Here is a 19278-nt window from a genome sequence, read left to right on the forward strand (position 1 = left end):
GATTATATATACGTTGAATATCCATACAACATTTGTACTGGATAACAAAAGTAAGGATACACTTTTAAAAATACTTTTTTTTAATGATTTTTATAACGGTTGATAATTTAGATTTTTTTATGAACAGTTAATGTATTGGACTGTCGGCATATTTACCCAATAATAAATAATTAGACAACACAAGTTTAGTTTGCTACTATTTTTAAAGCACCTTTTCTAGATAGAATAATTGTCTTGTTTTATTATTAAAAATCGCTAGCAAATGGTTAAACAACGCACATAATCCAGGCCTCTTTTCCACACATTCAATCTGTCTTACTGCCAATGGAGTGATCGAAGTATAACGACTTATAAAGTACATGGTACTATACACACTTATTATAGCAATAGAGATATTTTATTCATATTTTGTTTTCTTCAGTAATGTGTAAGAGCCGAGCATCCCATTTGTCAGGAGAATGTGTGGCTCAAACGAAAACAACTTAGTTTACTTGTACAAGTGGTTGTAGGACTTGGAACTTTGCCCTTTTAATAATGAGAAAAAAACAGTCTTCGCATTAATTTTGTGCTTTCAATGTTAAGTTTTGAATAATAAATTTCTAAAACTATTTTTGAATAATTGAATGATATTAGAAAAAGTCATATTATGTACTTAGGAATCTGATGTACAGTAGTTGTCGTTTGTTTATGTAATATATACGTGTTTCTCGTTTCTCGTTTTGTTTATATAGATTAGACCGTTGGTTTTCCCGTTTGAATGGTTTTACACTAGTAATTTTGGGGCCCTTCATAGCTTGTTGTTCGGTGTGAGCCAAGGCTCCGTGTTGAAGGCCGTACTTTAACCTATAATGGTTTACTTTTTAAATTGTTATTTGGATGGAGAGTTGTCTCATTGGCACTCAAACCACATCTTCCTATATCTATTAGACCATTAATTATTACAAATATAGTTACAAATGTATGTTTCAAATTATCCAAAAGCAGATAAATTTTCGTGTGAGTTGTAAGACACAGGAGCTCTTAATTTTTTACAAAAAATCTTACGACTATAATTGATCGTAAGTTATACTGAAATGTTCATGGATTTCGAGTTGTTGTACTCGTAAGTTTATAACGTGAATCGAATCCCTGGGTCGTATCGATCCGAACTTGAGGATCCGATACCCGTTCCTTCCAAACGTTTGATTTATATTATTGATAACAAGAATTTAATAGGAGATATATGAACAAGACAAAAATGTTTACCCTAAGTAGGGAAGACATAAAAAAAATCAATGTAGGATAGGCTTTTTTTTTTTTTTTTTAAATTTACATAGTTTTTTTCACTGACCCCTCCCCTTTCTAACTTAATTTGAGAAAAATTAAGTGATTGACCAGTATGGATATATAATGTTTAGTCGATTTTGGATAAACAAAACTTGCAGCAATTTACCCCCCACCCCCCAAAAAAACAACAAAAAAACCCCCCAAAAAAACCCAACAACATCGATTTGATTTAAGTATTTTTTTGTTGATCTTTTGATGTCGTCCATATAAAGTAAAACAATTATATTAATTTTCCAGATTATACTTACAAAATGAAATATGTTATAATACCTTTATTTCGTTTGTTATTATAAATTCCCTAAGTTAGCTAGTCCATTTTCTAATTTAACAAACACTTCATAGCTTGTTGACCTTTGTATGACGTACTTCTATGCTTACTGTTTATTTATGTCATGTGATGTTCGTCTATATTAAACTATCCATGACATCACACTTAATTTTGAAAGACTACGTCATTCTAATATCTATGCAGCTTTATATCTATAGAACTTGAAACAAGTCAAAAACTTTTACTCTTAAAAAAAGGATAGATACGTTATATATTTATTTTCCATGTCATACGGATTATGTAACTAATACCTTTATTGCGTTTGTTAACCATTCTAAATTCCCTGTCTAACATATTAAAAACTTATGTTCACCGGACTTTACCCCCCAATGACATAACACACTTATATTTAGAAATACGTCATTCGATTGTATATGTATATATATCAGGTTATTTTACTGTTTCGTCATTATTAACATGAGTCAGTGAAGGAACCACCAACCTATTTAAAAAAGGTAAACCCCGTATATATTTGAATATACCTGTGTACATATTTAGATTTGGAAGGATTTGAATAATGTTGATTCGTCTTTAATTACAACATATTATAAATACTTTATATAAATTGTGACATATACACAAACTACAAATACTTTTCTTGTACATTTATAATATGTTATATACGAACGTACAAACTTTACCTTACAAACAGGAAGAAAGACTACGTACACTGGTCGAGCTTTCTCCATTACAACTATTTTTATTTTATTTACCGATGCAACGAAAATTATGTCTCATTCTACAATTACATGACCTATAGTTGTTTAAAATTTCTGTATCATTTTGGTCTCTTGTGCAGAGTTGTCTCATTTGCCATCATATCAAATATCATATTTTAGCTAACAATGCAAGGTTTTGTTTACTACGTTTATCTAAAATGTATATTGGCTAATATCTAGGAACTACCAACCCATTAAAAAAGGTATACCTCATATATATTTGAATATACCTGTGTATATATTGTGATTTGAAAGGATTTGAATAATGTTGATCCGTCTTTAAAGGGGCACTATAGCTACGAGATATATAAAAAATCTAAAGTTTGATTTTTTTCTGTTCAATCAATAATGAAAGTGAAATAGTGAAATAACAATTCGCTTTTTGCAGTCAAAAAGGTTCAATTTTGTCAAATTACGCTAACAAACATTGATAATTAGTAATTCACTTGCAAGTGAATGAGTTGACCTCTTAAAATCCGTATTCATGTGAACTTCAATATGACCCCTAGCTAGAGATTGACAACGCATGCATTGTACGTGTATTGGTTATTTAAAGAAAAGGAATGTCAACAATAAAAAAGAAACTACGGTAAATCATTTGATCACTAATTCGATGCACATAAAATCATTCTTATACGGTTAAAACAATGAGAAACATCTATTTTTAATCTATAAAATTAAATCAAACAGACCTATAAAAATCCAATTGCACGTGTTTGTCTTATCTATTCATATCTTTATTCATGTTTACATCGCTTATATGGCCATCTGAGGTCAAATCGATAGTTAATTAGATGGCGTCTGGACTAAAATACACACGAAACAAACCTATATACTATCTACCCCATGCTCTGTAAACTGTTTATTTTAGACTTTTGATAGTTTGGATAAATGTTTTACATTCTTATAAATCAAATATGAGAATTTGAGTCAAATCAGTGACCATGAATTTGACAGCTAGTGCCCTTTAAAATATACAGTAGCTAATACCTAGCTGTGCCATTTGGTGTGTTTTGCCTATTTGGCAATTATACCACATCTCATTTTATTTATACTGTTCAGAACAAAATTTGTCTTTTTTGGCCGCTCTGACTTGTCTACAATTTCTGAATTAGTTTATATTATGTTGCTTGTCATTTCATTGTGAGACATATATATGAACTTGTTGAAAACGCGTTTTTGTTGAAGAAAAGCATCTTATTGTCAACATAATATTAAGAGAACATCTTTATAATAGTTTTCATGAGTGATTAAAAGACAACATATAATAATTCAGCTTTTTATTTTTATTTTGATAGAATATTGAGACGACAGAGAGGGACATGTGTAAATCTTCTACAGTATTCCCAGTGGCTGCAGCCGGCAGGAAAGTTCCAGAAAGAAACACATACCCTATAGTGTCTTCAACGGTCTTTAAAAGGTCAACCAGTGTTATTGTTTGCAAGGATGAGGTTGCTAGACTAAAAAATCTTCAAAGTATTTCAAAAATAAAATCAAGTACATTGCGAATACACCTCAAGCTAAACCAACAGAAGAACAGTAATGTAGGGGTTTTGCAACCGTCTAAGAGGACAGAATTATTAGACAAGGAGACTAATGAAAGAACCTCAAAGAACAGGTCGAATACTAAGAACGTCACCTTTCAAGAGGAATTAGACATAATTAAAGAAACATTAGATGAAGTTGAAACATTGATAGATGTACAGTCTAAAAGGAACGAAAAGATTTATTCAAAATTTCACAGTTACGTGAAATCTGAAGAAGAAATCAATGTAGAATCACCTAAACGTTCCAAAGGTCTGTACGACCTATTAGACTACTTATTTATGCTTCAATGGATACCAACGCAGTATCTAAATATACTGCCAGTGACCTTGAATACTTATTTCGATAGCTTATCTTCTGGTAGTGCAATATCTACGGACGAATCCATGTCAAATGGTCTTCTACGACTTCATTCATTTAACAATTTCCCTCGAACCGTAGACATATTTGTGAGTAATTTATCTAAAGCAGGATTTTATTTCACAGGAAGCGATGATAACGTACAGTGTTACGCATGTGGAATAACATACCGGAACTGGAAACGTGGCGATATTCCGATAGAAATACACAGACGACTCTCACCCTTATGTCCCCATATTCGAAACTGTAATTCTGTTGCTATAGATACAAATGAACAGCAACACATACCTTCTCAGGATGCAAGATTAACTAATATACCAACACAATCTGTTTTTATACCAAGCATTAATGTACAACAATCTATAGGAATACAACAAAGTGGGTGTATGTCTGAGGGACGAAATTTAAATCCCATAACGCAAAATTCTACTTTTAATTCAAGCGGAGCAACAGGTCACAATCAATCAATTGGAAATGATAATATCAAATACGCGGAGCCGAAACCAAGCAGGAATGCAGTCAATTTGGAACATATAGATAACAAAAAAGACACATGCTCAGAACCGGAAGTGAATAACACTCTTAGCCATGGAGCATGTGGCTGTTATGAATCATCAAGTTCAAGCAGAATAAGTAGCAATGCCAATTCTTCATTTGGAATCGATCTCGATAATCCCAGATACCCGAATTACGCTGCTTTACAAGTGAGAATCAGCTCCTTTCAGGGATGGCCATCGTATTTAGACCAGACACCAAAACAAATGGCAACAGCTGGTTTCCTGTTTGCTGGTTACCAGGACTACACTAGATGTTTCTTCTGTGGCGGTGGACTTCGAAATTGGGAAACAGGTGACGATCCATGGGTGGAACATGCTAGATGGTTTCCGAAGTGCTCTTACCTACGTCAGAACAAGGGTGATAGGTTTATAAAAGCCGTTCAAGATAAACATGAACAATTGGTAAGTAAATTAAATAGGCTTGATGCTTAATTACTAGTTAGTAAAACCATACCAATCACTTTCAATATCTTCATTTACATCATTTAAATCATAAGAAATTCCTTCTAGATTCACATGTCCATATTATTTAATTTAAGAACAAAGAAGAAAGTAAGAAAAGTGATCAAATTACATCCTTTCAAACGACAGAAACAACTCAAAACGGTTCCAATTTACTTTCACACAGCAATCCACAACAAAGAAGCAGTCCCAGCTATCTTGATACAGCAGCAGCCATGAGTGTCTTAGAGATGGGTTACACACAAGAACAGGTGCTTCGAGTTATCCAGCAATTATTACGGGATAAACCAGGTATATATAAAAACTTAAACTCAATGGGATTAGAGTAATACAAAAGCGGGCCGTAACTCTTTAAAGTAGTGGCTTTTGCTATATAGATATTTCTAGCTTCGAATTAGGTTTGTATGAATTTAGTTTGATGCATTATATATGTAATTAAGAGGTGACAAACAGAGTATTGCAACTTAAGAAATTATTGTTATGTTAGCGTTTGTTGAACAATCGACGCAATTTTGGCGACATTTATCTCATCGCAATTTTTGCAATAATAACGACATCGCCAACAATCTAAATTTCAATAGTTGCGTTAAGAGGTACGAATCATATTAAAGATAAGCCAATGTTTTCTTTGTAATTCTTACGTTTAGATAATTTCGAACATATAAAGGTAAGAATCCGTGTTAAAATAATTGAAAACGTAATTTCTTGCTTTGTATCCTAGCTTTAAAATAAGTATGTAAATATAACCAAATTTGATTAAACTGTCATTCTGTCATTTGATTTTGCCATGCGATTATGGACTTTCCAATTTGATTTGACTCTGAGTTCAGTATTGTAGTGATTTTTACTTTTTCTTGTAGATGGAACATACACAGCAACTGATATCATGAGTATTTTACTGGAGAATGAACAACCGAACGTTGACTCAACTAATGCAGTTAGGCACGATTCATCTGCTAATGATTTGTCACTCAATGCAACTTCACAAGGAAATAATATACCTGAACCCCTTATAAATAATTTGAGTGAATCAAATTTGGACGGTAAGTCGTATTTATTGATTTGTTATACTAGGGTTCTTAAAACGTTTCAAAATATTTAGACTCAAGAAAAGGCTTTTCATCCATTTGAAGATGTACCTATATTCAACTTTTAATCAGATAAGCTATCTCCAGAATTTAAAATTTGAACCAAATTTTTAAAAGGTGATTTTCTACTTGGAACCTTACTATTACAGATGCGGAGTCATTAATTGAAGAAAATAGACAGCTACGAGATCAACGTCTGTGTAAGATTTGTCTTGAATTGGATGCCTCCATAGCTTTCCTCCCTTGTGGACATTTAGTTAGTTGTTCTGACTGCGCACCAGCTTTGCGCAGGTGTCCAATGTGTAGGGCTTTTGTCAAAGGCACAGTCAAGACATTCCTGGTCTAACATGGTTTTCAATCATTTAGCAGACGCCCCCTTCATCATAAAACATTAAATTAGATGTATATTGCCAGTACGTTACCAGTAAACATCCTAATGTATAGCACCAGAGATAAGAAATGATCCTATCCAACAACAGTTTCATTATCCAATAACTTAGTATAAGAAGATTACTGAAATGAGGAGTCTATCAAAACAGACAAAATCAAGCAAAATCAAAGTGGAGCGTCAAAATTGAGCGTCAAAATCAAAGTGGAGCGTCAAAGTGGAGCGTCAAAATCAAAGTGGAGCATCAAAAACAAAGTGGAGCGTCAAAATCAAAGTGGAGCGTCAAAATCAAAGTGGAGCGTCAAAATGGCACGGGTTCAGACTGAAGAGATGAAAATACCATGAAGCAATGTGATCGATTACAGAAAGCTAATTGCAAAGATGATCTTTATGCCATAATATAAAAAAATAACATAAACAAGAGAAAGACTGAAACAGAAATTAATAACATTAGGCCTTTCAACATTTTGTTAAAGCCATACAGCAAATTCAGCTCTAATGTAAAAGGAATGACAAATTTAAGACATTTAAAACGAGAAAAAATATCAGCCTAATTTATGTTCGATATGATATTCAGCGACATACGACCTAAACCACTAGATTGCCAGCTTCTTACTTATAGTCATACAAATATATGTGTCACCATATTTATACAAATGATTATGAGTAAGATTTAAATATACGTTTTTTTGGATAGTCAACTTTAATTTTACATTGAGACTCTGAGAAAAAAAATTCTATTTGAAAATATGGATATTGTCTTGGGACTATTAATCAAAAAAATAATTTATATATATTAACTGTTTTGTTACCTTCCTTTAACATGTACTTTCATTATTAGAGTCAAACTATCAGCCGTTATTACAATATATTATTATATCATGTTTTTATACACATTGTGTATTACCTGTTTTGTTACCTCCCCCTTTTTATCATAGACTTTTATAAGAGTCTTACCATCAGACTATAATTTATTATAATATAATAATGTTTTATTTACATTTTTTACATATCTATTGTTTTGTTATCTTCCATTTAACATGTACTTTCATCAGAGTCATACTTTCATACATCATTATAATTTATTATAATATAATAGTGTTGTATATACATTTGCATTAAAAAAAACTGTTTTGTTACGCCCCCTTTATCATGTACTTTCATAAATATTATATTATCAGACATAATTTTAATTTATTATAATATAGTATTTGTCTTAAAATTTTGTTTGTCTTCCTTTAATTTTTATGGTTTGGGTGCCTATTGGCAACTTTTGTTTTAAGTTAAATTAGTATGTATAGTCTAAGAGTTGATTTAAGTTTTTATTTTATCAGTTATTATTGTTGATTGTTGTAAGATACCTCATAGGTTTATTGTTATTGTTTGATTTTCTAATACAATTTTTCATATTTTGTTATCTCAGGGTTGTTTTTTATGAGTGAATCAAATTTAGACGGTAAATCATATTTATTGATTTGTTATAACTGGGTTCTTGAAACGTTTCAAAATATTTAGACTCAAGAAAATGCTTTCTTTTCATTTGAGGATGAACCTATATTCAACTTTTAATCAGATAAAAGCTACAACGTCTTTGTAAAATATGTTTGGAATTCGATGCCACTATAGCTTTCCTCCCTTGTGGACATTTAGTTAGTTGTTTCGACTGCGCACAAGCTTTGCGGAAGTGTCCAATGTGTAGGGCTTTTGTCAAAGGCACAGTGAAGACATTCCTGGTCTAACATGGTTTTCATTTAGCAGTCGCCACTTTTTCATGAAATATTAAATGAATATTGCCAGAACGTTATCATTAAACATCCTAAAGTATAGCACCAGAGACAGGAAATTGTTCTATTAAACAAAAATGCATGGGTTTCAGCACAAATATGCAACGCCTCAGTATAAGAAGATTACCGAAAAGGAAAATTCCATAAACATAGATATGATATCAGATAAAACCAAAGTAGAACGTCAAAATTACAGGGGGTCAGATTAAAGAGATGAAATGATACCACGTAGCAAGGTGGTTGGTTACAGATAGCTAATGACAAAGATGATCTTTTTGCTATAACTTAAAAAATAACAAAAAAAAACAAAAAACGGAAACAACATTTTAGTGAATCGATACACGTTATCGTTAATCGATTTAACTATATAAACATAAGCAGAGATGGTATAACTAATGACAAACCTCTCCAGATGAGAAAGAATGACACAGAAATTATTACAGCTTGAGGCCTTTCAATAATGAGTTAAAGCCATACTGAAAAGTCAGGTCTAAATAGTAGAAGTGTTAAATCTAAGACTATTCAAACGAGAAAACTAACAGCCTAATCTATCTACAGAATAATAAACAAAAAACTAATATGATATTAAGCAAAAAACGACAGTCACTTAATAACAGGCTAACAAAAAGTTATACAGATATATTTGTCAGCATTTATAAACAGTTAATTATGAACGCAGTTTTATATACATTTTGTGATAAACGAATTTTACATTGAACCAGGTAACGTTAGAACTTAGTTTTTATTTTTAAATATGAATATTGTCTTGAATAACGGATTATTATTTGTTTTTTAACATTTGTATACATATTTACTGTTTTGTTACCTCCCTTTTACCATGTTCTTTCATAAGAGTTATAATATCAGACCTCATTGTAATTTATGATAATATAGTGTTTTATATACATTTTTATACATATTTACTGTTTAGTTACCTCCAATTGACCATCGACTTTCATAAAAGTCATATTATCAGAAATCATTATAATTCATTATAATATAGTGTCTGTGTCTGCATAACTTGTTTGTGTTTCTTTAATTTTTAAGGTTTGATTGACAACTTCAGTTTTAAGGCTGAATTTTAATTTTTAAAAAGGCAGTGCTATGTTTTGTCTGAGAGTTTTTCTTGTTATAATGTTATCAGTTATTATTATAAATTGTTATAAGATACCTCATTAATTAGTTGTTATTTTTTTTATGATAAAAAAACGTGTTAGTTTTAGTATGTTTAGAAATGCAATTGGAATTCACGAAGACACTAAGCCTTAATAGATCTTATAGCCAATCGTTTTCTGTGGAAGTTAAACGCTGTAATAATATATCCGTTCAAGCGTAGTTAACTGTGCAAAGTGACTATACTGGTATCTATGATGAGTTTATTTACAACCTCTTGGTCGATGCCGCTGCTGGTGGAGTTTTCATTCCCCGAAAATAGCACCAACCCAGTAGTCAGCGCTTCTGTGTTGACTTGAGTTATCATTGATATGTTCACAATTATAAGTAACCGTTAACGAAACTTTGAGTTTTTGAAATATTTAGGCTTTTCTACCTCAGGAATATATTACCTTGTCTGTATTTGGTAAGAAATTCAGGCATTTTTGGTTCTAGATGCCCTTTAACTTCGTACTTTATTTGGCCTTTTTAGCATTTTTTTATTCAAGTGACATTGATGAGTCTTTTGTAGAAGAAACGCGCGTCTGGCGTAGATATAAAAATTTCAATCCTGGTATCTATGATGAGTTTATCTATTTACACATGTGTTACATATTCAAGCGAATCAAAAGTTGAACCTTTTATTTGTAAATATTTCAGCTGTTAAAAAAATAGGTTTTTGTTAAGTTATCGATTTGTTTAAAATAAGTTGTTTGGTTACTATCTAGTGATTTTTTTTCCCTCATCTCTTTTTATTCGAATTTGCAATTATGGCAAGATGGAACATCTGATGATCATTTCGTAGGAAAACTCTTTCTTGATAATAATGTGATGGTTTATATTACAGGAAAGGTAGAGAACTCATTAAGTATTTAATGCGTTTGTTATTTCCATTTTCATTCATGATTGCTACCTGGCTACGTAGAGTATTTATTTGAAAGCGAAATTAAACTTTTGGAGCTTACAATACAAAAAAATGCAATAGACCAATTTCATATTACGACATTTGATTCCAAGTTCTACAGTAATTCGACAGGTTACCTTCTCTGTGGTAGGACACACTGGTACGCGGTCAATTACGAGCAAAATAAGTAAAATCAAATATATGAAGGAGTGGATTTGGAAGGAAATGTACCGTTTTCCAAAGTTTTGGTCATGTAGATAGAGCATTTAAACAGTTAATATTTATCAAAGTACCAGGATTATAATTTAGTACGCTAGACGCGCGTTTCGACTACATAAGGCTCATCAGTGACGCTCATATCAAAATATTTATAAAGCCAAACAAGTACAAAGTTGAAGAGCATTGAGGATCTTAATTCCAAAAAAAATTGCCAAATACGACTAAGTTATCACTGCCTGGGATAAGAACATCCTTAGTTTTTCGAAAAATTCAAAGTCTTGTAAACAGGAAATTTATTAAAACGACCACATTAGTGATATTCATTTCAACTTTCCCTCAAAATTGTACCGATTAAAATTTAAGATTTAACTAGTTACGTTGCTCTTGGTTGACCGAGTATAGGGATGTCCTACTACCAAGATGGTAACCTGGCGGAAAAAAAAATCCGGAGTCAAAAGTCTGTACTATGGAAATGAACTATAGGTAAACACAAACATGATGTTAATTTTTTAAATTTTTTCCATGTTTTTTTTTTAAACAAAGTGTGTACATTTTGTAAATTCATTACGTTAAGTTATTTATGCTGTTAAATATTTTTAAGAAAATACCCTGACTGGCATTTACAAACAAAAACGAATAGATTGCAAATTTGATGTTATTCTGTAGAAATAACTATTTTGATGATATGACCTTTTTGCAGTGTTAAAAACTTATTTATGTATATGGTGCTCTAATTCATTGCCCGGCTATGCAATACTTTTCTGTATTTTTCGTTTTTTACTAACCCCTTAGCTCAAACATTCTATATATTTAGCATCGACTGAGGAGTAATTATTTGTTTTTAATACGCAAACAAGTTTAATTTTATTATTTTCTATGTTGTTGTATTGGGTGATAGAATATGTAATGTCATTTCAATGGTATTCTGTTCGACTAGAGTAAAAAAAATAACAAAGTATCAAAATAGCATACAAACACAGTTATTGATTAATGATAGGAACAGAATTAAAAACATTATGATGCATCAAAAGAGTAACAGAAATCACAAAAAATTTAGACACTACATTAAAATTCTCTGACAAAAAACAAACCAAAAACAATAAAAAAAAAACCACATATCCCATATGAAATGATGCAATACAGGCAAACGAAAATAAAAGTTTAAACCAGTCAATAATGAATCACTGTTTGTCTATATATCTAAACCATATCATTTTATGTTGTTAAAAATATTGCAATAACAATCTGAACGAACCATTCTAACACATAACCTTGAACACCACAGGAAACACAGTGACACGCTTACGTAACTAACATGCAATCTTAAACTTTACACAATTATTTCCCCAATACCCGTTCAAAATTGTTCATGTTCTAGTAAGGATGGTTTGTAATTGTTTGGACTTTAAACGATAAGACGTAACATGTTATTTAACCGAAATCATAACAGAAACATCGAAAATGTAAACATGAATGATGGATGTCCAAAATACCGAGACACGTCGTATAGGAATACAAACGCACACACGGTAAAACAGTCACATTTATATAAACTTCAAGATTTACCTGTATTATTAAAACCGTTTTTTTTTTCAAAAGTGATTATTTTTGAAGGGTTAAATATTTCGCAGTGGTGTCTTGGCACGGCTTTGTTTGGACTTGTTTGTTTGCTTTTTGTCCCTAATATTTGACTAACTGTACATTTACATTCAGATATCGCAGATCAAATTTATTCGTTCATAGTGTATTAATTTACGTTTTTTTGATTGAGTTACGCCTGCCAATTGATATTTTATCGTGTATTTTTCTATGTTGTGATGTTATGCTATTGTTTCAGAAAAAGGAAGAAGGTTTGGTACCTTTAAAACGTTTAATCCCGCTGCAAATGTTTGCACCTGTCCTAAGTCAGGAATCTGATATACAGTAGTTGTAGTTTGTTTATGTAATTTATACGCATTTTTCGTTTCTCGTTTTTTTAATATAGATTAGACCGTTGGTTTTCCCGTTTGAATGGTTTTACACTAGTAATATATGGGCCCTTTATAGCTTGTTGTTCGGTGTGAACCAAGGCTCCGTGTTGAAGGCCGTACATTGACCTATAATGGTTTACTTTTTTAAATTGATATTTGGACGGAGAGTTGTCTCATTGGCACTCATACCAAATCTTTCAATAAATCGTTGTCAAAGCCCATCCCAGCACCCCAACTCCAAAGATCATAAGGTGTTTCGAACATCTATTTAGCCCAATTAGAATTAACTAATTGATCATGGCCATGTCCATCGTCAGGAGCCAAAGCCATTGCATAGTGACACCTATTATAAAAATACTGTAATTTTTATTAGGGGCTCGACACCTCAATAGTTTTCTATACTCTTTATCTACTTAACCTTGTTTATCAATTTAACGAACAAAGTATAGAATTTGTTTTCATAGTCTGCAACATATTAATTATTCAGAGTTGCTGATGTTACTGTGTCTTTCAAGTTTTGATGCCTGCGGAAAGCAAACAGAGGTCTTTTTATCAAATAACAGTTTTGCCTCTTCGTCATCCTTGAATTTATCCCAGTGTTTTAAGATATTGTTCTTTATGTGTGATTTCTGTCTTGAAAACACTGTGGAGAATACCAAGGGAGGCGACTGTAATACAGATTTGGGCTTTACCATTAATGTGTCTATTCTTTGTTTTGCAGTCACTTCCTGCATAACAGTTTTAATTTCATTTTCTGGATATCCCCTTTTAATAAGGCGCTCAAAAAATAACGCATATTGTGTTTGCAAATCTACTGGATCGTTCATACATCTCTTAAAGCGAAACATTTCTCCTTTAATTATGCCTCTGAAAGTAGAGGATGGGTGGCATGAGGATCTCTCTAAATACTGATAATTTTCAGTCTTTTTTCGGAATGTCGTGAGGTCTAAGATTCCTGTTTCTCTAAATCTGAGACCTTTGAATACCAGCACATCTAAAAACTGCATTTTAGTTTGTGATTTCTCGTGTGTAAATTTTAGAAGTGCATGCTGTCTGTTAGCATGTTCAAAGAATTGTGATATTTCATCACCTGTACCTTCATTGTCAATAAAAAAGCCATCGTCCCTAAACCTGTAGAGACTTGATATTTTCTGTTTATGTTAAAAAGTCCTTAAAATACTATTTAAGACTTCATAAACTCTCAGATCCGTAATTTCAGGTGATAAACTATTTCCCATTGGAACTCCAGTTGAAGTTTTATAAAATGTACCATTGAACATAAATTCATTATTTTCAAGAACTATCTTAAGAAGTTCCAATATATATCGCAACGGAGGCAAAAGTATCGTATGTTTACATTTAATTATCGTAGGCCAAGCATGCTTGACTGCGTCAATCATTTCTACAAGGGACATATTATTGTACATTTCTTTTATGTCAAAACTTACTAAGTAGGCGTCAGGTTTTACCTGTAATTTCTCAATAGTATTTATAAATTCTAATGAGTCCCTTAAATGTGTTTCTTGTTTTAATACTGCTGGAAGCATGAATTTATCCAAATACTGCCCTATTCTCTCTAAAACAGTACCCGATAATGAAACAATAGGCCTTCCTTGAATTCTGACATTTTTATACAGCGTAGGATTCTGTTGAACGCTTTCTATTAGTTAAGGATCAAGTTTGTGCAATTTAGGCAGAAGATACAACCTTCCTGGTTTGAGATCTCTCTTAGCAGAAAGATATTTAAAGGTGATTTCATCCATGACCCCTTTTCTATGCATTTCAAAGATCATACCAAATCTTCCTATATCTATATATTCGCGAAATATGATGATGATGTTATTGGAAGGCAATTTTGTAATTTTTGGAAAACAAACAAAAGACATAACACATCATTTCACCGAAACCATAACAAAAAGATTATATATACATAGATGAATGTTGGATGTACAAAATACCGAGACACGTCGTATAGCAATACAAACTAACATTCGGTATTACAGTCTTATTTGGGAATACATAGGTCACGTACGGTACTTAGCCGACATAGATGTTCAATCACAATTATCTAAGACATGATAAAAATGTCATTAGTTAGTTCAGACACAGACACAGACACATCGTATAGATCAACCAATATGTTATGGTGTTCATAAAACCCACGAAGCGTCATTTTAATCGTTCCTCCTCGTAACTCTGGTGAAGCAGTTTTCGCGTAAGAAGCGCAGCCCTGTATATGGATTCAGTAAAGTATGAACATGCACGTACTTACCGTTTTAATTGAGATATGGCGGAGCAGAGGGTATTTTATTGCTGGGAAATGGGAAATTGATATTTTGAAAGTTGAAATCATCCCGTTTACAATATATTTTAGTTTGAAGTCATCCATCTGTGTCAATTTTGAGAACAGATCAAGGTATGTAGCAGTTCGTATTGTATTAGTAGTTTCCTTAATTTAAAGTTCATTGGGATATATGATTTGCATGTACTGACTGAAATATGGGTTATTGAGTGAAAGGAATATTTCTGAAAGTAAATTTAAAGTATTTTGAAACGTACATTGTCATTTTGTCTTTAAGAAGGCTCTGAGAAAATTTGTATTGACAAGGTATGATTAGCTGGTATGCAAACTGTAATCAAACACGCATTGCTATATTGTTATATAGTTACCCATAGTTATATAGTTCTCTATTGAACAGCAACTATAACATCGAAATCTTTTATCAGCACAGTAACAAAACAACTGTACAAAATATATGTAACTCATATTGTAAATGAAGACAAAAGGTAAAGTTATAAAATTGAGAAAGGAAATGAGGAATGTGTCAAAGCAACAACAACCCGACCATCGAGCAGACAAAATGTATGTTCTTATTTGTTATTTAAATATGTATTTTCAAAACAACGATATTTTCATGCAAAGGAGCTGTTTACAACTACAACTAAAAGAAATTGAGACTGAATAAAATGAGATGCGGAGTTACCAAGGGGACAAACTCAAAAGTAGAAGAAAAACTGAAACCGTCAATGGTAAAAACAACAGTTCAAGAAACACAAGACTGAGCAACACGAACCTTAACAAAAAGGGGCTGATCTGATTATTGGCATCTGTCTAGCTAGTCGATTTTTTTAGAAGACATTTATGTTAAAATTTCTTTCAATAACCATGTCAAATGCGAGGAAAAGAGGGCGGGCTCATGATTACGACAAAAGGAACATATCCGCTGTCCTGTGTCACTTGAAGTTAAAGGCTGCATGATATTGCTAGATTCTTTCTTTCAGAGATGCATATGAATTTATTTTATTTTATATATTTGTAAAGGAAAATAAGTTGTTAATTTGAAGCAAAATTATTTCCCAAAGAATGCCGACAATGTGGTATAAATAACTTTTCCGTTGGGATTCAAATTGATCTGATTACAGCGACACTAAAGAGTCTGATGTAGACAAAACGAGCGTTAGGCGTATCAAGTTATAAGGTTGTTTCTTTGATTAAATTTTAAACCACTTGATTAATTCTACTAATGTTAAACCTTTATACTCTAAGAGTGTCATCGATTAGCATCATGGAAAATATACAATCATGTAGTTTAAATTTTACGGACGCCTTCACAAGTTGGTTGACCTTCATAGAATGACCGTTTCACAAATGATATCTGATAGGTTCCTTACGTTGTAACTTCAATCCCCTTTCCTTTCATGAAAGTGACCTATAGAATTAGACTATTTACCGATTTGTTTTAACATGAGCAACACGACTGGTGCTCAATGTGGAGCAGGTTCTGCTTACCCTTCCAGAGAAACACGCTAGTTTTTGCAGGGATTCTTGTTGCTTATTCTTAAGTTTTCTATGTTGTGTCATGTGTTCTATTTTTTTATCTATTTGACTTTTTCATTTTTAGCCATGGCGTTGTCGGTTTATTTTCGATTGATGAGTCAGACTGTCCCTCTGGCCTTGCGGTCATAAAACTTTCGAGCACAGTTTTTGCACTGAGCAAAGTTTTATCACTTCAACCCCTGATATCTTTCGTCCCTCCTTTATCATGTTTATATATTAGTGGAAGTGTTGGCTTTACACCACCTTCAAGAAGCTGCTAGTACAATTAAATTGGTTGATTGAGTCTTTTTAATACGTTTTTGTAATCTGATTTTTACCACCACTTTCTATATACCAATGTCAAAGATTATTGAAAAGGTTAAAAGCTCAAACACATTTTAAATATATTTTTTATTTCGTATTAAAGCTGAAGATGTAAATATGTCAAGATTTGTTCTTTTGACTTTTAAAGTGTTACGATGATTTGCAAACGTAAATTATATCAATCAAACGGATGTTAAAAAATAGTGCTCATAAATCTGATTGAATAGTTTCAATTGACCATGTCTACAAATTATCCAAAGTAACCAACAAAGAATCAGGATATATCTAAAAGGCTACGATTTTTTACAGAAACGAATTTCGTGGGGCTTTGTGTATAGAAAGTGTTCCTCAGATGAATTGTTTTTTTTTGTTATACGTTCTTTTTTCAAAAAATACTTAATGTTACGTGTACTGAAACCGGATAGAGGACAAATCTTTCAAGTGTATGCATTCGAAACCATTTAAAATAAATCGAATATCTTAAAAAACAAATAGTCAGGACTTTTGTGTGCTGACATAAATTATCATTGATATAGTTATGTCTTTAAATTTACTGTTCACAAAATTTGGAATTTTTTAAATTCTTAGGCTTTTCTACCTCAGACATAGATTACCTTAGCTTCATTTGTCAAAACTTTTAGGGATTTTGGTCCTCAATGCTCTTCAACTTCTTACTTTATTTGGCCTTTTTAACTTTTTTTAATTCGAGCGTCACTGATGAGTCTTTTGTAGACCAAATGCGCGTCTGGCGTATATACAAAATTTAGTCCTGGTATCTATGATGAGTTTATTATAACGATAAGAACCAATTCACCAGCACAGACCATGTTCACGCATTTTACTGTGTGTATATGTTGTTTGAAATAAAGTACACTAAAGACAAAGGGTAGAATCGCCTACCTTATTTCATATTATCAGGTTAAGTTCTTTGATCTTTCAGTAAACCTGAATTTTATTTGATATTGTATTACATTGTTAATTGTTACTTTGTTATAAATATTTGCGTGTTTCTTATCTACGGGAATGATATATCATAAGAGTTATGTGCTTGTTTTGATTGTCGCTGAATACTCTTTGATATCTATTTGTTAATCCACTTATTTGGATTTTGAAATGAAAGTTAACACAGGACAAATATTATAAACCCGTCAAGTATTTATGGTCCAGCAACTTTCAATTGTTATATCTTTTCTATTTAAATCAAATAGATCATCAATCTAATTTTATTTTAACCCACAATGTTAAAAAATAAGAGAACACTTCACTCTTCGTAAATGTTACTAATACCGCCACGAGTTTGGTGACTCTTCAATTATCGTTATTACAATGTTGTTTCCCTTTTTCGAATATAATCAAATGGTCTGTGTTCAGCTGCTTTCCAATTAAGATCACATTGGATCAACCCTGTTTTCCCATGTTGTGTTTTGTGTAGTTTTGTATCTCTTCTTTGTCTTTGTCTTTTTTTTTTGCTATGTCGTTTTAAAATTATTTTCGATTTATGAGTTGAATGTCCTTTTGATATCCCTAGCCTCTCTTTTTTATACCCATTTTGTAGAGATATCACTATAAGCCTGGTGTTTTAAAAAAAATTTTCACTATTTATTTTATGCAACAGTAACACTTAACTGTATTAACTTTCATTCGGAAAAATTAAATTAAAAAATAAAGGCAACAGTAGTATACTGCTGTTCGAATTTCATAAATCGACAGAGAAAACAATACCAGAACTACAAACCAAAACTGAGGAAAACGCATTAAACATAACGTAAGAGAACTACGACACAACAGAAACATAACATAAAAATGTAACACACACAGAAAAGAATTATAATATAACAATGACCATTTCCCTGACTTGGTAAAGGGCGTTTTAAGATACAAAAAGGTGGGTTAAACCGGGTTTTGGGGCATGCCAAACCTCCTGCCTAAATGATAATGTTAACTATAACATTAACATGACAACATTACAGGACAGGACTACGATACAAACCCACGGGAAACATATAAGGACAGAGAATCAAAAGAGTAATAGCCAACAACTATGTTAAAAAATTGATATACTAAACGTGCGCCACGTCTATAGAAGACTTATAAGCGATGCACAGATGAAAAAAGTTTGAAAACCATAACAAGTACAAAGCTGAAAAGCATCGAGGACCACAAGTTTAAAAGTCTCGACCAGCACGGCCAGGGTTAACCACCTATCAACATCCTTTGATATAATTTAGAATTTAAAATAAAACCTTTGCAAACAGTAAATTTTATAAAATGACTGTACAATATATATACATGATTAAACTGAAGTGGTGACTAGCTACAGAACAAAAACGGATAC

The 19278-nt window shown here is 32.0% G+C and overlaps 1 protein-coding gene across 1 annotated transcript; it reads left to right on the plus strand.

The window, feature by feature from the left end:
* The first annotated feature begins 2079 nt into the window (after positions 1 to 2079).
* On the plus strand, positions 2080 to 7853 carry LOC134691459 (baculoviral IAP repeat-containing protein 3-like). Its single transcript, XM_063551999.1, has 5 exons — positions 2080 to 2109; positions 3672 to 5237; positions 5375 to 5588; positions 6158 to 6340; positions 6535 to 7853. Exons 2-5 carry the CDS (start codon positions 3696 to 3698, stop codon positions 6729 to 6731), a joined length of 2136 nt encoding a protein of 711 aa, XP_063408069.1. The 5' UTR covers positions 2080 to 2109; positions 3672 to 3695; the 3' UTR covers positions 6732 to 7853.
* Positions 7854 to 19278: the final 11425 nt, after the last annotated feature.

This window comes from Mytilus trossulus, chromosome 11, assembly GCF_036588685.1.
Source record: "Mytilus trossulus isolate FHL-02 chromosome 11, PNRI_Mtr1.1.1.hap1, whole genome shotgun sequence".
NCBI classification, from domain to species: Eukaryota; Metazoa; Mollusca; class Bivalvia; order Mytilida; family Mytilidae; genus Mytilus; species Mytilus trossulus.